A 15069-nucleotide genomic window follows, 5' to 3' on the forward strand; every position below is an offset into this window, starting at 1 on the left:
ACCCATCTACCAAATCCCTTACTACAGTAAGAACCTTGCATTAGTACTGCAGAGTCCACCACTGTTTATGCTCCTTTCTATGTCCTACAAATAGTATTTCTCAAAAGTACTGTTGCTAAAACAGGCCATTAATCTCTAATATGAAAGCTGCAGTGCTACAGTAGAGTCTGTTTTCAACAGAAGCTTTGGCTCGTACATCTACAGCTATAGATCTTTTTCCAATATCACAGTACTCTGCAAAAAACGAAGCATTCTTTGGAGGGCCTGTTCAAACTGCCTGAATAGTTCTTGAATTTGAACTTTATCCCTCTCAAATGAATGTTTCTAGGTCTTACATTGTGTCAAAATTTACCTTAAAGGCCTCCCTGCGCTGATAATCCAGTTTAGCCATCTCCTCACGGACCCATGTAGGAATGTCAGGTATGGCCACATGGATTATGTACTTCAGGAGAATGGCAAAGTGCTGCAGAGAGATTCAAACAAAACAACAGCTGCCTGAAAATACAATCCCAGTCAGAAACAGTACACAATGCTTCAGAATATGTTACTTGAACTGATTCTTTGAATTGATTCTTGCACAACAGCATTTAGGCCGTGAAATTCTCCTTCTGATAGGCCTGACTTCTTTACCAGGTCAAGGCAGAGCTGTAGGCTGTTTACCTTTTTCCGAATATAGACAGTCACAGAGTGCAGAGCAGACAGAACCAGTATCAAACTATGTTACAAGTAGTGGGAGAAACATGGGGGGAGCTTCAATCTATTGCTTCAATTAAGATCCATTAAGATTGGCTCCATTTCATCCACATCATTTTTATCAGTTTTAACAGAATTTGTGGTTATGCTTCTTTCAGTCACTTGGATAGCATAAGAGATAGTTGTTGCAAGAAACCTTCTTGTTTAAGGATAAACCCACAATAACAGAAGCTAAAATGCTCTGTTATCATTACAATGTGTTCTGTAATTATCAGAGAGAAACAGGTGACGACATGTTTCTGTGTAAAACGGTAAAATATCTGTAGCATTTGATGAACCATCTTTGCAGGTAGAAAAACACACACACACACACACACACAGTAGTAAAGGTGTTTGCAGCCTAAATACCAGGCACTTTTTCTGATTAGCATAGATTTTGTGCTGGGTCATAAGAAAAAAGGGTGATGTTGAAAATGCTGGTGCCCAGAGAAAAAGTTTGAAGAAAGCACTGCTCTAAGCACTTCAGAGACTGACTAGCGGGAACAAACTGTGGTACCTCAAGGATGACGATAGAGATGATGGCCATCTCAGGGCTGAGCCACGGGAAGAGACGCTGCAGCTGACCACACTGACCAATCAGGTAACAATTCACTATGATGGCAATCAGGCCCATGGCTTCCATTGCCGTCTGTGCAGGAGGAAAAAAAAACAGGTTTCAGCCTTACTGTTTCTTAAAAACTGAATCATTTGAATTCAGTTCCTCTCATTTATTTCAGACAGTTATTAGCAACTGATACATTTAATGCCATTGTTAAATACAGTAGTAAAGGTTAATGCTGTTTACATGATCATTGACTCTCTTTGACTTTAAAAGCCGGTGAAATGCAACTTTCACCTGGAAGTTCAAAATCTAATGTACTTGTGTTAACTTTTTCAGTGGGCGTCACGAACCTGCCACTGGCCGATGCTCTCCACTCTGATCCCAAAGGGCCTCTGCAGACCAGTGCAGAGCTTAAAGGCATCGCTGCGGATCTCAATGATGTTGTTGATGAGTGCGCACATGGCAGCCAGAGGGAAGGCTGAGGAGAAGAGCACCACATATCCAAACTGGACAAACATCTCTTGGTAGTCCTGGAAGGTGTCCTGAGAGGGACAAAATGCATCATTACACCACAGCTCTGCCAGGTACGTACAGTCTGAATGCTAGGATTTGACAGCTAGAGCATAAGACTGTGTTTCTGTAGATCCAATCAATGTGCAGTGGTACCAAGTAACAAAAAAGATGGTGTTAGCTGTGTGAAGCTTTCATACAGTCATTTATGACTTTTTGGAACATAACCCAGGGTTATTCAAATCAGGCATGTGGGGTGTTGTGTAACTGTGAAGGCTGAGGGATTCTGTTGGATTCATGTTGCAGTGCTGACCTAAGTATGAGACAGTCAAGTGTATATGTTGCCAGACAAGCTGGCAACGTATATGGCTGAGTTGTTTACTTTCTACTATGCAACATTTTACAGCTATTTCTGATCTATTCTGACTGAACCTAAACCATGTCCAACTGTAGGTAATGAGATATGTAAATGGTTATATTCTACAGGGGATCTCTTAGCAAATCAGTCTGGGTGTTATTTGCATGCTTTTGTCTATTATGAGTACAGCAAATGAGAAAAAAATCTACTCATCCGTTCTGGAAATTTTGTGAAACAAGGACTCCTGCAGCAACTGTGTCAATCAGGTCTCCAAATAATTTACTTTAAGAGAAATCATCTCAAACCCCTTTTGGAAGCTGATGATAATGAAACACAGAGCACTCCCCCTGAAATCCCTCTAGCTGTTGCTGTGAATGTCACAGAAAAGCCAATCTACTTCCTGATCAACTTGCCAGCTGCCATATTCATGCACACACAGCAGTTTGTTTATAGCAGTGCAACGTTGTGTCTCACTCTCAATTTAGCCTCCGTGTATGCTGGAGAATTAGTAATGAGAGCAAATGAGAGTTGATGATTTGCAAGTTTTTAAATTGCAAAAATAAAATGACATTGTAGACATTGCGCTAGCTTTCATTGCCTGCCTCTTAACAATGAAGCAATGCTCTACTAATTGCTATACAAGCTCAAAGACAAGTGTTTGAGAGGATTTTATCATAATAGACAAAAACATGAGAGTAACACCCAGGTTGACAAATACTGGAATTTCTCTTCAAAAGGATGCAAAGTACCATCCCTTAAAACCCTGTGCACAGTTTACAGATTAAGTATTAAGTCCTTCTTACTGCGTAAGTCTGCATGCAGCTCTCCATCTCAGCCTGAGTGAGCGTGGTGCTCTCTCTCTCTTCTGGTGGGTCCATCCATGATTCCCTTTTTGTTTTTGGCTCGGGTCTCTCTGTGCTCCTGCCTCTTCTCCTGTGTCGCAGTGACGTGCTGCTCTCAGACCCAGAAGGCAGCGGAGCAGCGCTGGCGGTGGCAGCAGCAGCAGCGGTGGCACCAGCAGCGGCATTAATTCCCTCAGCCACACCTGTTCCTCCCCCACCTGACTCCTTCACATCATGGATGCCGTTGTCGTCGTCGTCGTCACACATTTCAAACACAGAGGCAGGGTCCATTCCCTTTTCCACCATGGTGGGGCTTCCCTCTTCTAGGAAGCTGTTGTCCAAGGGGGGGCCACTGCAGACTGGCCTTCTGTCCACCTGAACAACAACATCACCAATCAGCAACACCAAAAAACAGTATTACTACTACAAAAGTGCTACAGCATAAGTTTATGTTATCACGCTGTATTGTACCTTCTCTATGAAGCTGACTTTCCTCAGCTTCAAACCACAGTCGATCAGACTTTCCTCCTCCGTCTCTCCTTCGCTGAACCTCCCGCTGTCAGCCTCATCCCTCTCACCTCCCTCTTCTTCGTCAGGCACCCCGCATCCCCCATTTAAACACTTCTTCTCCCTGAGAGGAGTTGAGGAGACCAACAGACGTCAGACAAAACGTGCATGTTCACTGCTCACAGTGGTGTTCTGGCAGTCTGTTTGCTCAGTGTCTGACCACCATGAATCATAACTGCATGCAAGTGCACAGACAATGGCAGAGGCAGATTAAGTGGCTTTCTATTTGAACCCAAGCAGGGCTGTTTGTAGTGAATAGTGCTCTGAGTGTTGGTGTAGATGACAACTGTAAATGCATAAATGTCACTGTTCATCATACTGATGAGTGTCAGTTTCTGTAAAAGCATGCTTTAAATTGCATTAGCAAAGGAGTCATTTCATCTGTTTTTGACTTGCAAATGTTAATACTTGCAACCCTACTGCATTTATTAATCAAATATGAGTTTAAATAATGAGTTTGACCTTCTTTCTGGCTGTCCCACCCCAGGCCTGGTGCCCCTCAGTCCAGGTCCCGGCATGGACTGGTCACTAGGAGAGACCTGGGCTTTTCCAGCTGCCAGCCGGGCGTATTTCAGCAGCACCGAGAGCAGCAGGTCCCACACAGCTCGCAGTGTAAGCTCGCCCAGCTTGTGGCGCTCATACAGGTAAGGCTGCAGCACCTCCTTCACATTTTGAAGGAATTGGCGAATGATGAGCAGAGTGGCCAGCATCTGACAGGGGCAGACAGAAAAAAAAATTAGCTGACACACTGAGTAAACACAAGTTACTAATCCAACAAATCAGAGAAACGTTTCCCTGGAAAAGATGCAAACAACTTGGGGTGCAAGGGCTTAGAGAGAGATAGATGGAGAGCCAGAGGACCAGGAGGACAGAGGAGAGGATATAACCATAGGCTGAGAGAGCAGTGAGGTACACCCTCATAAAACAAATGCAACAAATCAATCAAAACATGATTATATATGCAGACCCACAAGCAAATCACTTAAGGCAGAAAACTGCTGTTGAACGGTTCCCAGTGCATTAAAAATTTCATGACTGGGATGTGTCCAGAAGTGCAATATGTCTGAAAGAACCAACAGGGAGCAGTGCAGCTGCAGTTTTATGCTCCATCGAAAGCACTGTGGTTATTCCCTTCAAGACCATTCAAACTACATTTCAGTGGCATATGATGCACTGAGGCAGATGACTGATGAACATGGGCACTGAAGGCCTTTCAGTAATACTCATACCTTGATGAACAAATGGAAATAACACACTTAGGGAACTACCAATATGCATAACTCGGATAATTCAGTTTTTACTACTTGGCTCCATTTTCATAGCTTTGAGCTTCATTACTACCCACACTTTCTATGGTAAAGAAGTCAGTTTGTGGACTGACTTCTTTGTTCAGCTTATTATTATTATTATTATTATTATTATTATTATTATTATTATTATAGCAAGTAAAAAAACATCAAAACCTATGAAAATAGAACCAACGTACACCAGAATTATCCTTTAACACTCAAAATCAAGCAGTGAGTACGTCTTCAGCCCTTTGATATTATACACAGCCATTTTCAAGAACTATTCTCCTTTAATCTAAAAGCAACTGTCTTCAAGTCAGATAATGCTGATGTCCAGGATGCAAACACAGAACCACGACAAATTCCTGACAAAGACACGGGCAGAAAGTTATTTTCAGTCAACGATGGGAGACCTTGGAAATGGAGAAAAGGAGATACTGTTCTCCCACTGCTTCATACTGGAACAGTCAGCACAGATACGTCAGAGTCAGACACTGGCAGAATCAAGCTGACAACACCAGATGGTTTTCATTTCAGACATTTCAGTGTTTTTGCATGTTTTACCAGGTTATTCTTATGTTTGAGGCAGCTCTTGGTTTCTATTTATTTGACGACGGTATGAAGATTAACTGAATCCAGGAAAAGTCATGTCTGCTCTTATTTTCTAAGGGTTTTTTTACTCTTAATGCAGCTCTGTAGTAACTGGACTGATGGACTCAGCCGGAAAAGTAAATACACTCTGACAAATACTTACAGAAGCTAGGCTGTATTAGTCCGTACTCAAACATGGGAAAATGATGAAGTCGGTGATGTTAACAGATTATGACAAGCTCAATGAGGTGGCACTCCAGCTGAGAGTGGAACAGAAACTGACAGACTGAGTGAGAAATTGAGGTACGAGTGGTGATAGCAGTATCGGAAAAATGATTCACACAAACTGCATGGAAGTAAAAAGCCGATAAGAAAATCCACATTGAAAACGCATACCCGTGCCGAACAAAAATTGAAAAGAAAATGAAAAGTACTCAAAGATTTTAACAAGGGATGATGTTCATCTATGCAGGTGAGGTGGCCCAATGGAAGGAAGATGGAAGGATATGGTGTGAGGTTTCAGTCGGTCAGAAATGAAAACATCAATCATTTAAACAATGAGACACTTCTCCATTTTAAAATATCAATGATTGAACCAGCCCACTGTCACTGCTGTCTGGTCAATGTCTCCAAAATATTGTGTTTTCAAGACAAAAGAAAAACAGCATCATATTTGACACAGTGAAATTATAGTTTGATGTTGTCAAGAGATATGTAATCCTTTAAAAACAATGACAGCTTGAAAAATATCAAATTTGGAGTTTCAGACTTTCACCAGACAGAGACAATCATGAGACAAATCACAATACATTTTACAGAGCAGGCTACTCGTCAAAATGTGGCATGCAAAAGGACGACGGGGGTCGTCAGAAATGGACCTTTGACCTCCCACATAGAGGATGAACAGGGGTCATACTTTGGACTTGAGTAAAGCCCGTGAGAACCAAGGAACAAGCATCTTGATCTTGAGGAAGAGGGAAGGCAGCACATTGACCCGGACCTGCCGCTGCAGACTCCTTAACAGAGACAACACCAGCAGCATCTTCCACAGATGGAAAAATGGACGGATGGTTATGGAAATCAATGCATGGTGAGCAGACAGAGCAAAGCATTTAAGGATGGGAGATTGGAACAACACGTGTGTGACGGAGAAACATTAGAGCCGGGACGTCTCTTACCTCTTTCAGGCGCTCCATGTCTTTGAGGTAGAATCCAATGTAAAAAAGGCTGAGATAAGAATTTACAAACTGAAACTGCAAGAGAAAGAAATGTTGGGTTTCATTAAGAAGAAAATTGTATGAAAAAAAAGACGAAGATGCGTATTTCAGATATGTAATAAAAAGCCACTCACAAGAACCATTTTGATGATGAGATTTTTCTCATAGGCACTCTGGAGTCTATAGTTTTCTGTGGAAACACAATATAAAATCATCTCTTATTCTACCTCCTGAACCACTCATAAACAATGTACTATTCTGTAAAATTAAAAGTAAATTGCTAATTAGAGTGATCATAATAGAACCATGAGGAGCATTATTCAGAATCAGAAATACTTTATTTATCCCTTGCGGAATCTTGGATTATAGTGATTTTATTGAGATTATGTGAGAGATGATGTGCTCTTAATGAGACTGTAGATTGGGATCAGCCCAGAAGCTTGAGTCTTACCCATGTCATTGAGCCAGCAGGCAATTTTCCTGTACACCTCGTCACATGCAGTCACAGTGATGGCGAGCATAATTTTGGGGATGAAGCGAGCTAGCCGAGGCATTTCCTTGATCCCCATCACAAATTCCTGCGGAGAAACAATCGCAGCTTTGTTCATCGCCTCCAAGAAAAACATCAAGGGTGTGTGAGCAGCTGTGTTCAGCTCTATGACCAGCATTTTGAAGGAGAAATTGTTTTCTCTCACTTTATTCACATTAGGTTCTGCTCATCGTCTGTGTAGTCTATAGTGCTGTTACGCTCATCACTACAACCATCCTTAGTAGAAAAACAACGGCAACAAACAAGTGTAGATGCAGGGAAAAAATATTTTTACCATTACTGTTACATTCATACAAGCAGCAGACATGTACAACAGATGCTGACAGCTGACTGACCTGCAGCTCAAAGCAGATGAGCATGACCAGGAAGACAAAACAGAGACAGAGGATACAGATGGGCAGGCTGACCAGCCACCTGAAAACACGCCTCCGCCACGGAGGATAGTAGAACTCCTCGCATCCTGTTATGGGACTACAGCGCTTGACTCCCTGCCAAGAGAGAGAGGGAAATAGAGAGAGTATGAAAGGTCTGAGCGAGGAGAGGAGAGGAGAGGAGAGGAGGACAGAGGGCTTTAGTTTCTCTCACCCGGAACTGAGGCCGTGGTTCCTCCAGGGATTCAGCAGGCGTGTCCAGTGTTCCCCACTTGTACGCCAGCTCAGCCCCCCTCCTCTTCCACCGCTCCAGAAACAGAGTGGCCCACACCACGTTGAACAGTGCAAATACCACACAGCAAATGTCACGGCTGGTCTGAAACACCCCAAACACAAACACACAGATGCTTAAGACTATCACCAGGACGTGTCATTTTTCAGTTTGGTGAGTAAAGCCGTTTCAGGCTACGACAGGATCTCTCCTCACCTGATCTGACTCAGTGAGCATCCACAGCACAAAGCCGATCACAGCAGGATACAACATAGAAGTGGTGTAGAAACCCAACCAGGCAAAATACATGGCAATCTTCACCCCAAAGTAGTCACAGATGTCATCTGTAAATATCATTGAAAAATAGAAATCAGAATGTAATTTAAGTGTCTTGTGGTTGTGTTATATTAATACAAGTGTGTGTCTGCATTCATGTTTTGCTGTACTGACCTAAGGGCTGTTTCTCACAAACAGCCTGGACCCAGGACTTCATCAGCTGACTGAGGATCCTCTGCTCATGGAGAGGAAACACCTGCTGGATCACACCTCGCGCACTCAGCTCTGGGACTGCACAGAATGAGGTAAGATGAAATTACTGTAAATTTAATTTTTTTCAAAGAGGGAAACACAGATAGATAGATCAGAGCAGGATAATAGAGTAGATATATAAAGACAACTAAAACTAAAAGTATCAACTGCAGTAAACCATGAGATTTGTCTCCTCATTATTTCATACCCAAAACAACTGAGGGATTATATCCAAAGCCTGCCAGGGAACTGCCCTCTGTTTAATGAAGACAAACATCACCAAGTGTCTGGTAATACTGCACTGATAAAAGGAACAGCTTACTGATTGGCTGGCCCTCCAGGAAGTTGATATTATGGAGCACCTCCCCATGTTTGGCACGTAGATTGTCCAGCCAGTATTTAATGATGCTCTGCCTCTCCTGCAGCAAACAAGGAGTGAGTCATTGTAAGGCCTCGAGAGCATGTTTTACCTGCATATGTGTGCACGTGTGAATGTGTGTGTGACTCTGAACCTGCGAGGTGAAGAAGCACAACTCGCTCTCAATGTTCTCATAGATGTAGTCCTCCTCACAGGAGAAGCTTCTTGTTCCTCCTCCAAACTCAGGCTTCACCGCTTTCCTCAGTCCCATCTCCTCAGCACCTCGCAGCAAACTGCAGGACAAAGAGAAACCTTTTAGAAACAAAAACACCCTCTCCACCATCTTTAGCTCAGATTTCTGTGCTTTACCTCAACTTGTCTAGATAACTTTTGCTTCAGTAAGTGATATCAACATATCCCCAATAACCAACAGATAATGTACCTCACCCTACTGCATTCAGCTGACAGTTTTAACATTCAGCATGTAGTTTGATATGGCAGTACCGATGATGATTGCATTTCCTGTTTAATGCTGGTATTAATGGGCAACTGTTTTAATAATTGTTTTATCTTTTAAATAATTTAATAAGCAAAAATGTCAAACATTTTCTTGTTACAGCTTCTAAAAATAATATCTTTACTCTTTTCGGGCTTTGGACTGTTGGTTTGACAAAAAACAAACTGAAGTGACTGTGTACTCTGGGAAATTGCGATTGGCATGGACATTTTATAGAATGAAATATTAATGAATTTCTCAAAGAGAAATGTTCATTGATTATTTAAAATAATTGTTAGTTGCAGTCCTATTGTGTATAGCAGAACAAATTTCTACAGAACTCAATTTTAGCTGTGTAGAAAACATTTTAGTGTAAACAGTTTATTTGGCCAGTTTCCACAGGAATAAGAAAACCTACAGCAAACAATAAAACTAGCAGAGATGGATGGTCCTTCACAGTGTTAAAGTCAGCTCAATTCACCTCTAATGTCTTAACCTCATCACTCTCTCTCATCATCTCATTTCCCATCAACCCCTCCTCCATGTCTCCTTTCTTCCTCCCTCCTCCTCCTCTCCAGCCATTCTGTTTCCTCTCCCCTCTATCCTGCTCTCTCTCTTCCCTCCCCCTTCACTCTCCATCCTTTTTATCTCCCCTCCTCCTCTCCTTTGTCTCCCTCTCCTCCTCCTCCTTTATCCCATCATCCATTTCTCCTCTCCCTCTGTCCTTCCCAGTGGCTTTGTGCTGAAATCACAGTAATAATGTAGCACCACGCCCTCTGTTCCCTACAGGCTGATAGCTCACCTCTCTGTCTCATATGTACGTGTATATATAGTCTGTGCACACACATACAGGAATTCGGCCTAGGTGGGCCTGTAACATCCATCCATCATGTAGCTCCAGGCACTTGGAGGAGCAGGACACTGAAGTATGTGCAACACTATGATGGATTACAGCAGAAATGTGAGGTGTAAGCTTCTGTATCACTGCTGAATACTGCTTAGTGTGCAGCACTTTCACAATAAAGGTCCTTTTCTGAGGAAAAAACAAGGCTGTATCTGTTTAAACCAACTGTTTAGTAATCGAAGCCAATAACTGCAAGGCCTTTCGGAGGTGTGCAGCTCCTGCCACTGCCAGGAATCTTAATGAGATTCCCCCTTTCTTATTTAATCAAAAACTTTATTGCCTTTTACACTCTCTGCCCAAATTTAAGGAGTCTTAATTTGGAGGTGCAGTGAAAGGCAGCGTGTGGACAAAGCTAACCTTGTAGGAGAGCAGAATACTGCTGAGAGGGAGCACTGCACGTAAGGTTTATGCTAATTTAGCAAATATCTATCAGGTGTAATGTAGGAACTCAGCAGAACAGGACGGCATGCTGTAAATTGCCCAGTCAGAGCTGAGGAGTGAGTAATGGATTGTATGTCAGGAAAGAAAGGAGGAAGTCACACTGGGTATGTTAATTGCCCAAAATTGTGCTCTCTGCTAAAGCTGTATTCAAAGCAATAAATGGAGCCATTCTGAAAATAAAATGCAAAACAGTACTGAAGCCCAGTCTCCAGCTGCTCTGATGCTGATCTCATACCCTTTAACAACACAGGATTTCTTCACTGGTTACTCATCTCTTTTAAAACAAGCTGATATTATAATAAAACACAAGCCTACATGCGGTAGATGGCACACCTGGAGCCCTCAGATGGGATTCTCACATAGCTAATAGAGGGAGGGAAAATTCTCACTGCTTCAATATGCAGAGGGAATGACTATCCAAGGTGAGAGGACAGAATAGTTTCTGGGTTATCGTTTCTATCACATAAAATGTAGGTCAACCTATCTAACAGCAGGTGTGTGTATGTGTGTGCAGAAAGAGAGAGGGGGAGAGAGAGAGTGTGTGCTTCCTGTCACACAGCAATCAGTTTTCCTAGAGCATTTCTTTTAAAACCCACTGGCACAGTTTCAGAAAGCACTCTCTCTTCATCCTCCCACCACATTACCTTTCCTCACTCCTTGCTTTTCCTTTCTGCCCTCATCCATCGTCTTTTTTTTGCTTATTCTCTCCACTTCTGTCTTTCTCTGTCACTCTGTTTCTCTCTCATTTCCTCCTGGCCATCTGTCCATTTCTGTTCCATTCATGTGTAAAAGGTTTGGTTGAGACTCACATTTTTTTCAGACTTAAATGCACAGTCAGCAGAGAGGCCTCATCGTTTGTCAAATGGTGAAATACAGTATGGAACAACGAGTGCCACCCTGATCTCCTGGATTGTATTTCTCGGTATTTATACACCAAAGTCAATGCTGAGATTAAAATGACCCTGGGCTCATCCCCAATTCCCCTGGGGATTTTTTCTTTTCTTTTTTCAAAATAAGACTGAGACTGTGTCTGGGCAGTATAATCAGAACAAATACAATCCACACAGTTTAGCCTGACTCTAACCTTCTCCAAAACTTTAAATAACCTGCAGCACAGCAGCCAGAAGCAGAGGAGTGGTGCTGATACACCAGGCATCATGGCAGCTTCGCTAATGATTCACTGTGTATGAGCTAAACTGCTGTGCCTACTGTAGCTGCAGCTATATATAAAACCGTGATAAACGAATGTACCGTTTTACCCCGGCAAAGAACAACAGGGATATTTTTGTCTCAACTTGCAGTCGTAGCATTTAAAAATAACTAAACCTCAAACTACTAGAGGAAGTGATACACTCTATTATTCATCAGTATGTTCATTTCCTGCCTCTCTGGAGGAAAGTTACAGATGTAACCTCTTGCCTGTCTGGGGTGACAGGGTGATTAACTCACACAGCTACAGTAAGAACAGCAGTAACAGCACTGATGTAACAGGTCATGGGAGCAAAGCAGCAGGTTATGTGTGGGAATATTGTGAGAAATGTGCTTATTCCATTTTGATATCTCTGACTGTCAGAGCTTAGGTGATTTGTTGCTTTTAACAATTAACTGATGGACAGAAAATTATCAAAAGTTGACTGATTAATTGTTGGCTTAAATCATTTATCACATAAAATTCTCAAACATTTACTTGTTCCACCTTGTTCAACCTGAGAATTTGTTGCTTTTCTCTGATTTATTTAATTGAAAACTGAGTGTTTTGGGTTTTTTTGACTGATAGTTGGACAAACCCTGACATGAACATCTTTCACTACTAGTTGATTAATCACAAAGAAATAATTGACAGATAAATTAACGATGGGAATGACTGGCGGCAGTAGATTTCTTACTTTTCATACGTAGCAGTGACGAAGAACGCGTAGACTCGTGTGTGCTTGTGATGTCGAATTTGGATGATGAGCTCTGGGATTCCCAGCCGGATGTGGTTTAGTAGCCATAGCAACGTGTGGTCATCTGTAGTGTCTGTGGCAGGAAATGAAAAACAAAAATACATCTTCAACCATACCCACGCATCACTGTACACAGGAGCTGCTGAGTACTCCCACAGTCTTGTACTATTTATTCCTGAGCAGCAGCTGGAGGTTAAGTGTCATAATAACAAACACTTAAGACTGACTTTTCTTCTCTGCTTTCTCGGCTGGTTCAGAGATTCAAAGTGATCGTAAGCCTGCCCCTCTAATCTTTAGGCACATAATCATCTGAAATCTATTTAAATGGGAGAAAATAAAGGAATAAAAGAGAATTGCTTTCTTCTTAGTAATCCTGACAATTGAGAAAATACATTTACAGTACATTTACAGCTTTGTAACTGCAGTAACACCAAGTTCACATTTTATTTTTAGGGCAGCAGTGAATGTTCAAATGTCAGCGTAAAAGGCTGTTTCATGTGTTAAATTGTGTAATTTTAACTTTGTCTGTGTGTGCTCTGTATTTCTAAGGAATTATATTTTAGTGTGAGGAAGCTGGAAAGTTGGAACATTACAGCCTGTCCTCATCTCTTTACAAGGCTGTCTGAGGGTTAAGAGCTGGTGTTAGTCAACTGAACAGAAAATTATTCTGCAGCTATTTCAATTCAAATTGTCTGAGTCACTTTTCAAGCAGCATTTACTGGTTCCAGCTTCTCGGCTGTGAGAATTTGCTGTATGTATTTTTCCTATCAAATACTACACTGATTAACTTTAAGTTCTAGGACTGTTAGTTGGACAAAACAAACATATCTGAATGTGGCTCCAACCAAAAATCCAAAAGAGTCCAAAACCCAAAGATATTTTTTTTACTATCTTAGAAGACCAAGATTATTAAAAATGAAAATTTCATAGCATAGGTTTTTGATCTGTGAGGCCAATAGAGCCTGTCTGAATTTGTATTTGACTGAGGATGTCAGTGACATCCTCACAAGTATAGAAATACAAGCGTGTGTGTTTGTGTGTTGAGTGCTTGACCTGCAAATGTCATGAGGACATCACAGTTCTCTGTGGGCACCGTTTTCATCCAAGACTTATGAGACATGATGTGTCTCCCAGCCTGCAGCAGCCGCTTTCCAAACAACTTATCTGAAAGACAGAGAAAGAGAGAGAGAGACAGACAGAGAGAGAGAGAGAGAGAGGGAGAGAGAGAGAGAGAGAGAGAGGAGAGAGGAGAGAAAAAAGAGTCACCTTTTCAAAGTGAAACAGAGTAAGAAGCAATGACAGCTCTAACATTTTCGACAACCCCCCCCTCCAAAACTCTTACCCCTGCTGCCCCAGCACACACACACACACACACACACACACAAAGTCATCCTTCTCGATGGGACAGATTTAAATGTCACGCCCCTTCGCTTCACAACACGAGACTGACAGAACTAATCCTGCCCTGCCAAGGCCAGAAGCCACACGTTGTCCACACTCTCTGAATTGTCACATACAGACACTCAGCTCAATCAACTCAACATGTTACTGCAGCTATTTCTCTGTGTAGTGATGTGTCTCAGGGACACTCACATACAAGCCCTCTGTAATAAAAGAATCACTCTTCAAGGTTTAAAACACAATGGATAAAAGTTTATCTATGTAGAATATACAGCCAAGCACTCACCTCCTGTATAGAATTACCTTGTCTCTATTCCTGAAGTCCACAGCGCTCCAAAATTAGCTCTACTGTAGCCACACAGTAATGTCACATTATAACACAGTCGCCCTTAATGCAGCAGACTGAAGGTAAATAATGCACAGTATACTGTATACGTCCTCTGTGGTGGATACTGTTACGTCATGGAAAAATTATATTTTTAAGACAACTGCAAGTTTTGTCTCTGGGCCCAAATGAACTCCATCTCCACTCTGACACCTCATTCATCAGTCACTGACCCTCTAGAGTCTCACATTCCCACCCATATGAATTTCAGAAAGGCAGCAGAGCTGATAGTTTAAACAGGACTAAGTGTTTCTGTGTCCAGTGTAAACCCCAGACCCTGTTCAGCTGTCAGAGGACAGCTTGTAGAAAAAACAGTTTTCCGGGTCCTGAATAATAATGACGGTAGCTGGGAGAGAATGCCCGTCCCACAACAGCCCTGTGATCACTGAGGCGTGGGTCGTCAGAGGAGACAGAAAGTGGGGCACTTTCCAGAGATCACACACAGGCGCGTATAGTATCACAACATTCATCAGAGAATACACTAATTGTTTATTTTCATGTAAAAAAAAAATAGAAGCAAAAGAACAAAACCAAATTCTAAAAAGCTAAATATGATTTCAAACATGATCTTACTGTATATCCGGTTGCTGGTTTAGGTATTGATTACAAAAGTGAATGCACACATATGAAGGTCAAAGCCAGGCAGGCTGTAAATTTAACCATGGTATCACCACTACTGGCACAACGCTGTAAATCACACTGTATCTGTGCTTGTTCTGTGGATCCAGTAAACACCTGTCACATAAAAAC

The 15069-nt window shown here is 42.0% G+C and overlaps 2 protein-coding genes across 4 annotated transcripts in view; one reads left to right on the forward strand and one right to left on the reverse strand.

Annotated features, from left to right (window-relative positions):
- The window catches only part of ano8b (anoctamin 8b), a 37524-nt gene that overhangs the window by 4181 nt on the left and 18274 nt on the right, over positions 1-15069 (reverse strand). Inside the window, exons 2-19 of one of the 2 annotated variants that reach the window (XM_018695465.2) lie at positions 13587-13697; positions 12474-12606; positions 8901-9039; positions 8711-8807; positions 8311-8427; positions 8077-8204; positions 7804-7965; positions 7554-7706; positions 7120-7246; positions 6803-6858; positions 6630-6704; positions 6368-6493; positions 4034-4281; positions 3476-3635; positions 2966-3379; positions 1645-1836; positions 1250-1381; positions 353-463 (exon numbers count right to left, since the gene is read on the reverse strand). In XM_018695465.2, the coding sequence (XP_018550981.1) occupies positions 353-463; positions 1250-1381; positions 1645-1836; positions 2966-3379; positions 3476-3635; positions 4034-4281; positions 6368-6493; positions 6630-6704; positions 6803-6858; positions 7120-7246; positions 7554-7706; positions 7804-7965; positions 8077-8204; positions 8311-8427; positions 8711-8807; positions 8901-9039; positions 12474-12606; positions 13587-13697 (2681 nt within the window). The remainder of the gene's footprint in view (positions 1-352; positions 464-1249; positions 1382-1644; positions 1837-2965; positions 3380-3475; positions 3636-4033; positions 4282-6367; positions 6494-6629; positions 6705-6802; positions 6859-7119; positions 7247-7553; positions 7707-7803; positions 7966-8076; positions 8205-8310; positions 8428-8710; positions 8808-8900; positions 9040-12473; positions 12607-13586; positions 13698-15069) is intronic. The other variant, XM_018695481.2, reaches the window with a different exon arrangement.
- The window catches only part of gtpbp3 (GTP binding protein 3, mitochondrial), a 46009-nt gene continuing 35124 nt past the window's right edge, over positions 4185-15069 (forward strand). The window contains exons 1-2 of one of the 2 annotated variants that reach the window (XM_051077318.1): positions 4185-4215; positions 8335-8441. In XM_051077318.1, the coding sequence (XP_050933275.1) occupies positions 8437-8441 (5 nt within the window). In that variant the 5' untranslated portion in view covers positions 4185-4215; positions 8335-8436. Of the gene's footprint in view, positions 4216-8334; positions 8442-15069 lie in introns of those variants that run through there. The other variant, XM_018695541.2, reaches the window with a different exon arrangement.

Source organism: Lates calcarifer, linkage group LG17 (assembly GCF_001640805.2).
Source record: "Lates calcarifer isolate ASB-BC8 linkage group LG17, TLL_Latcal_v3, whole genome shotgun sequence".
Taxonomy (NCBI): domain Eukaryota; kingdom Metazoa; phylum Chordata; class Actinopteri; family Centropomidae; genus Lates; species Lates calcarifer.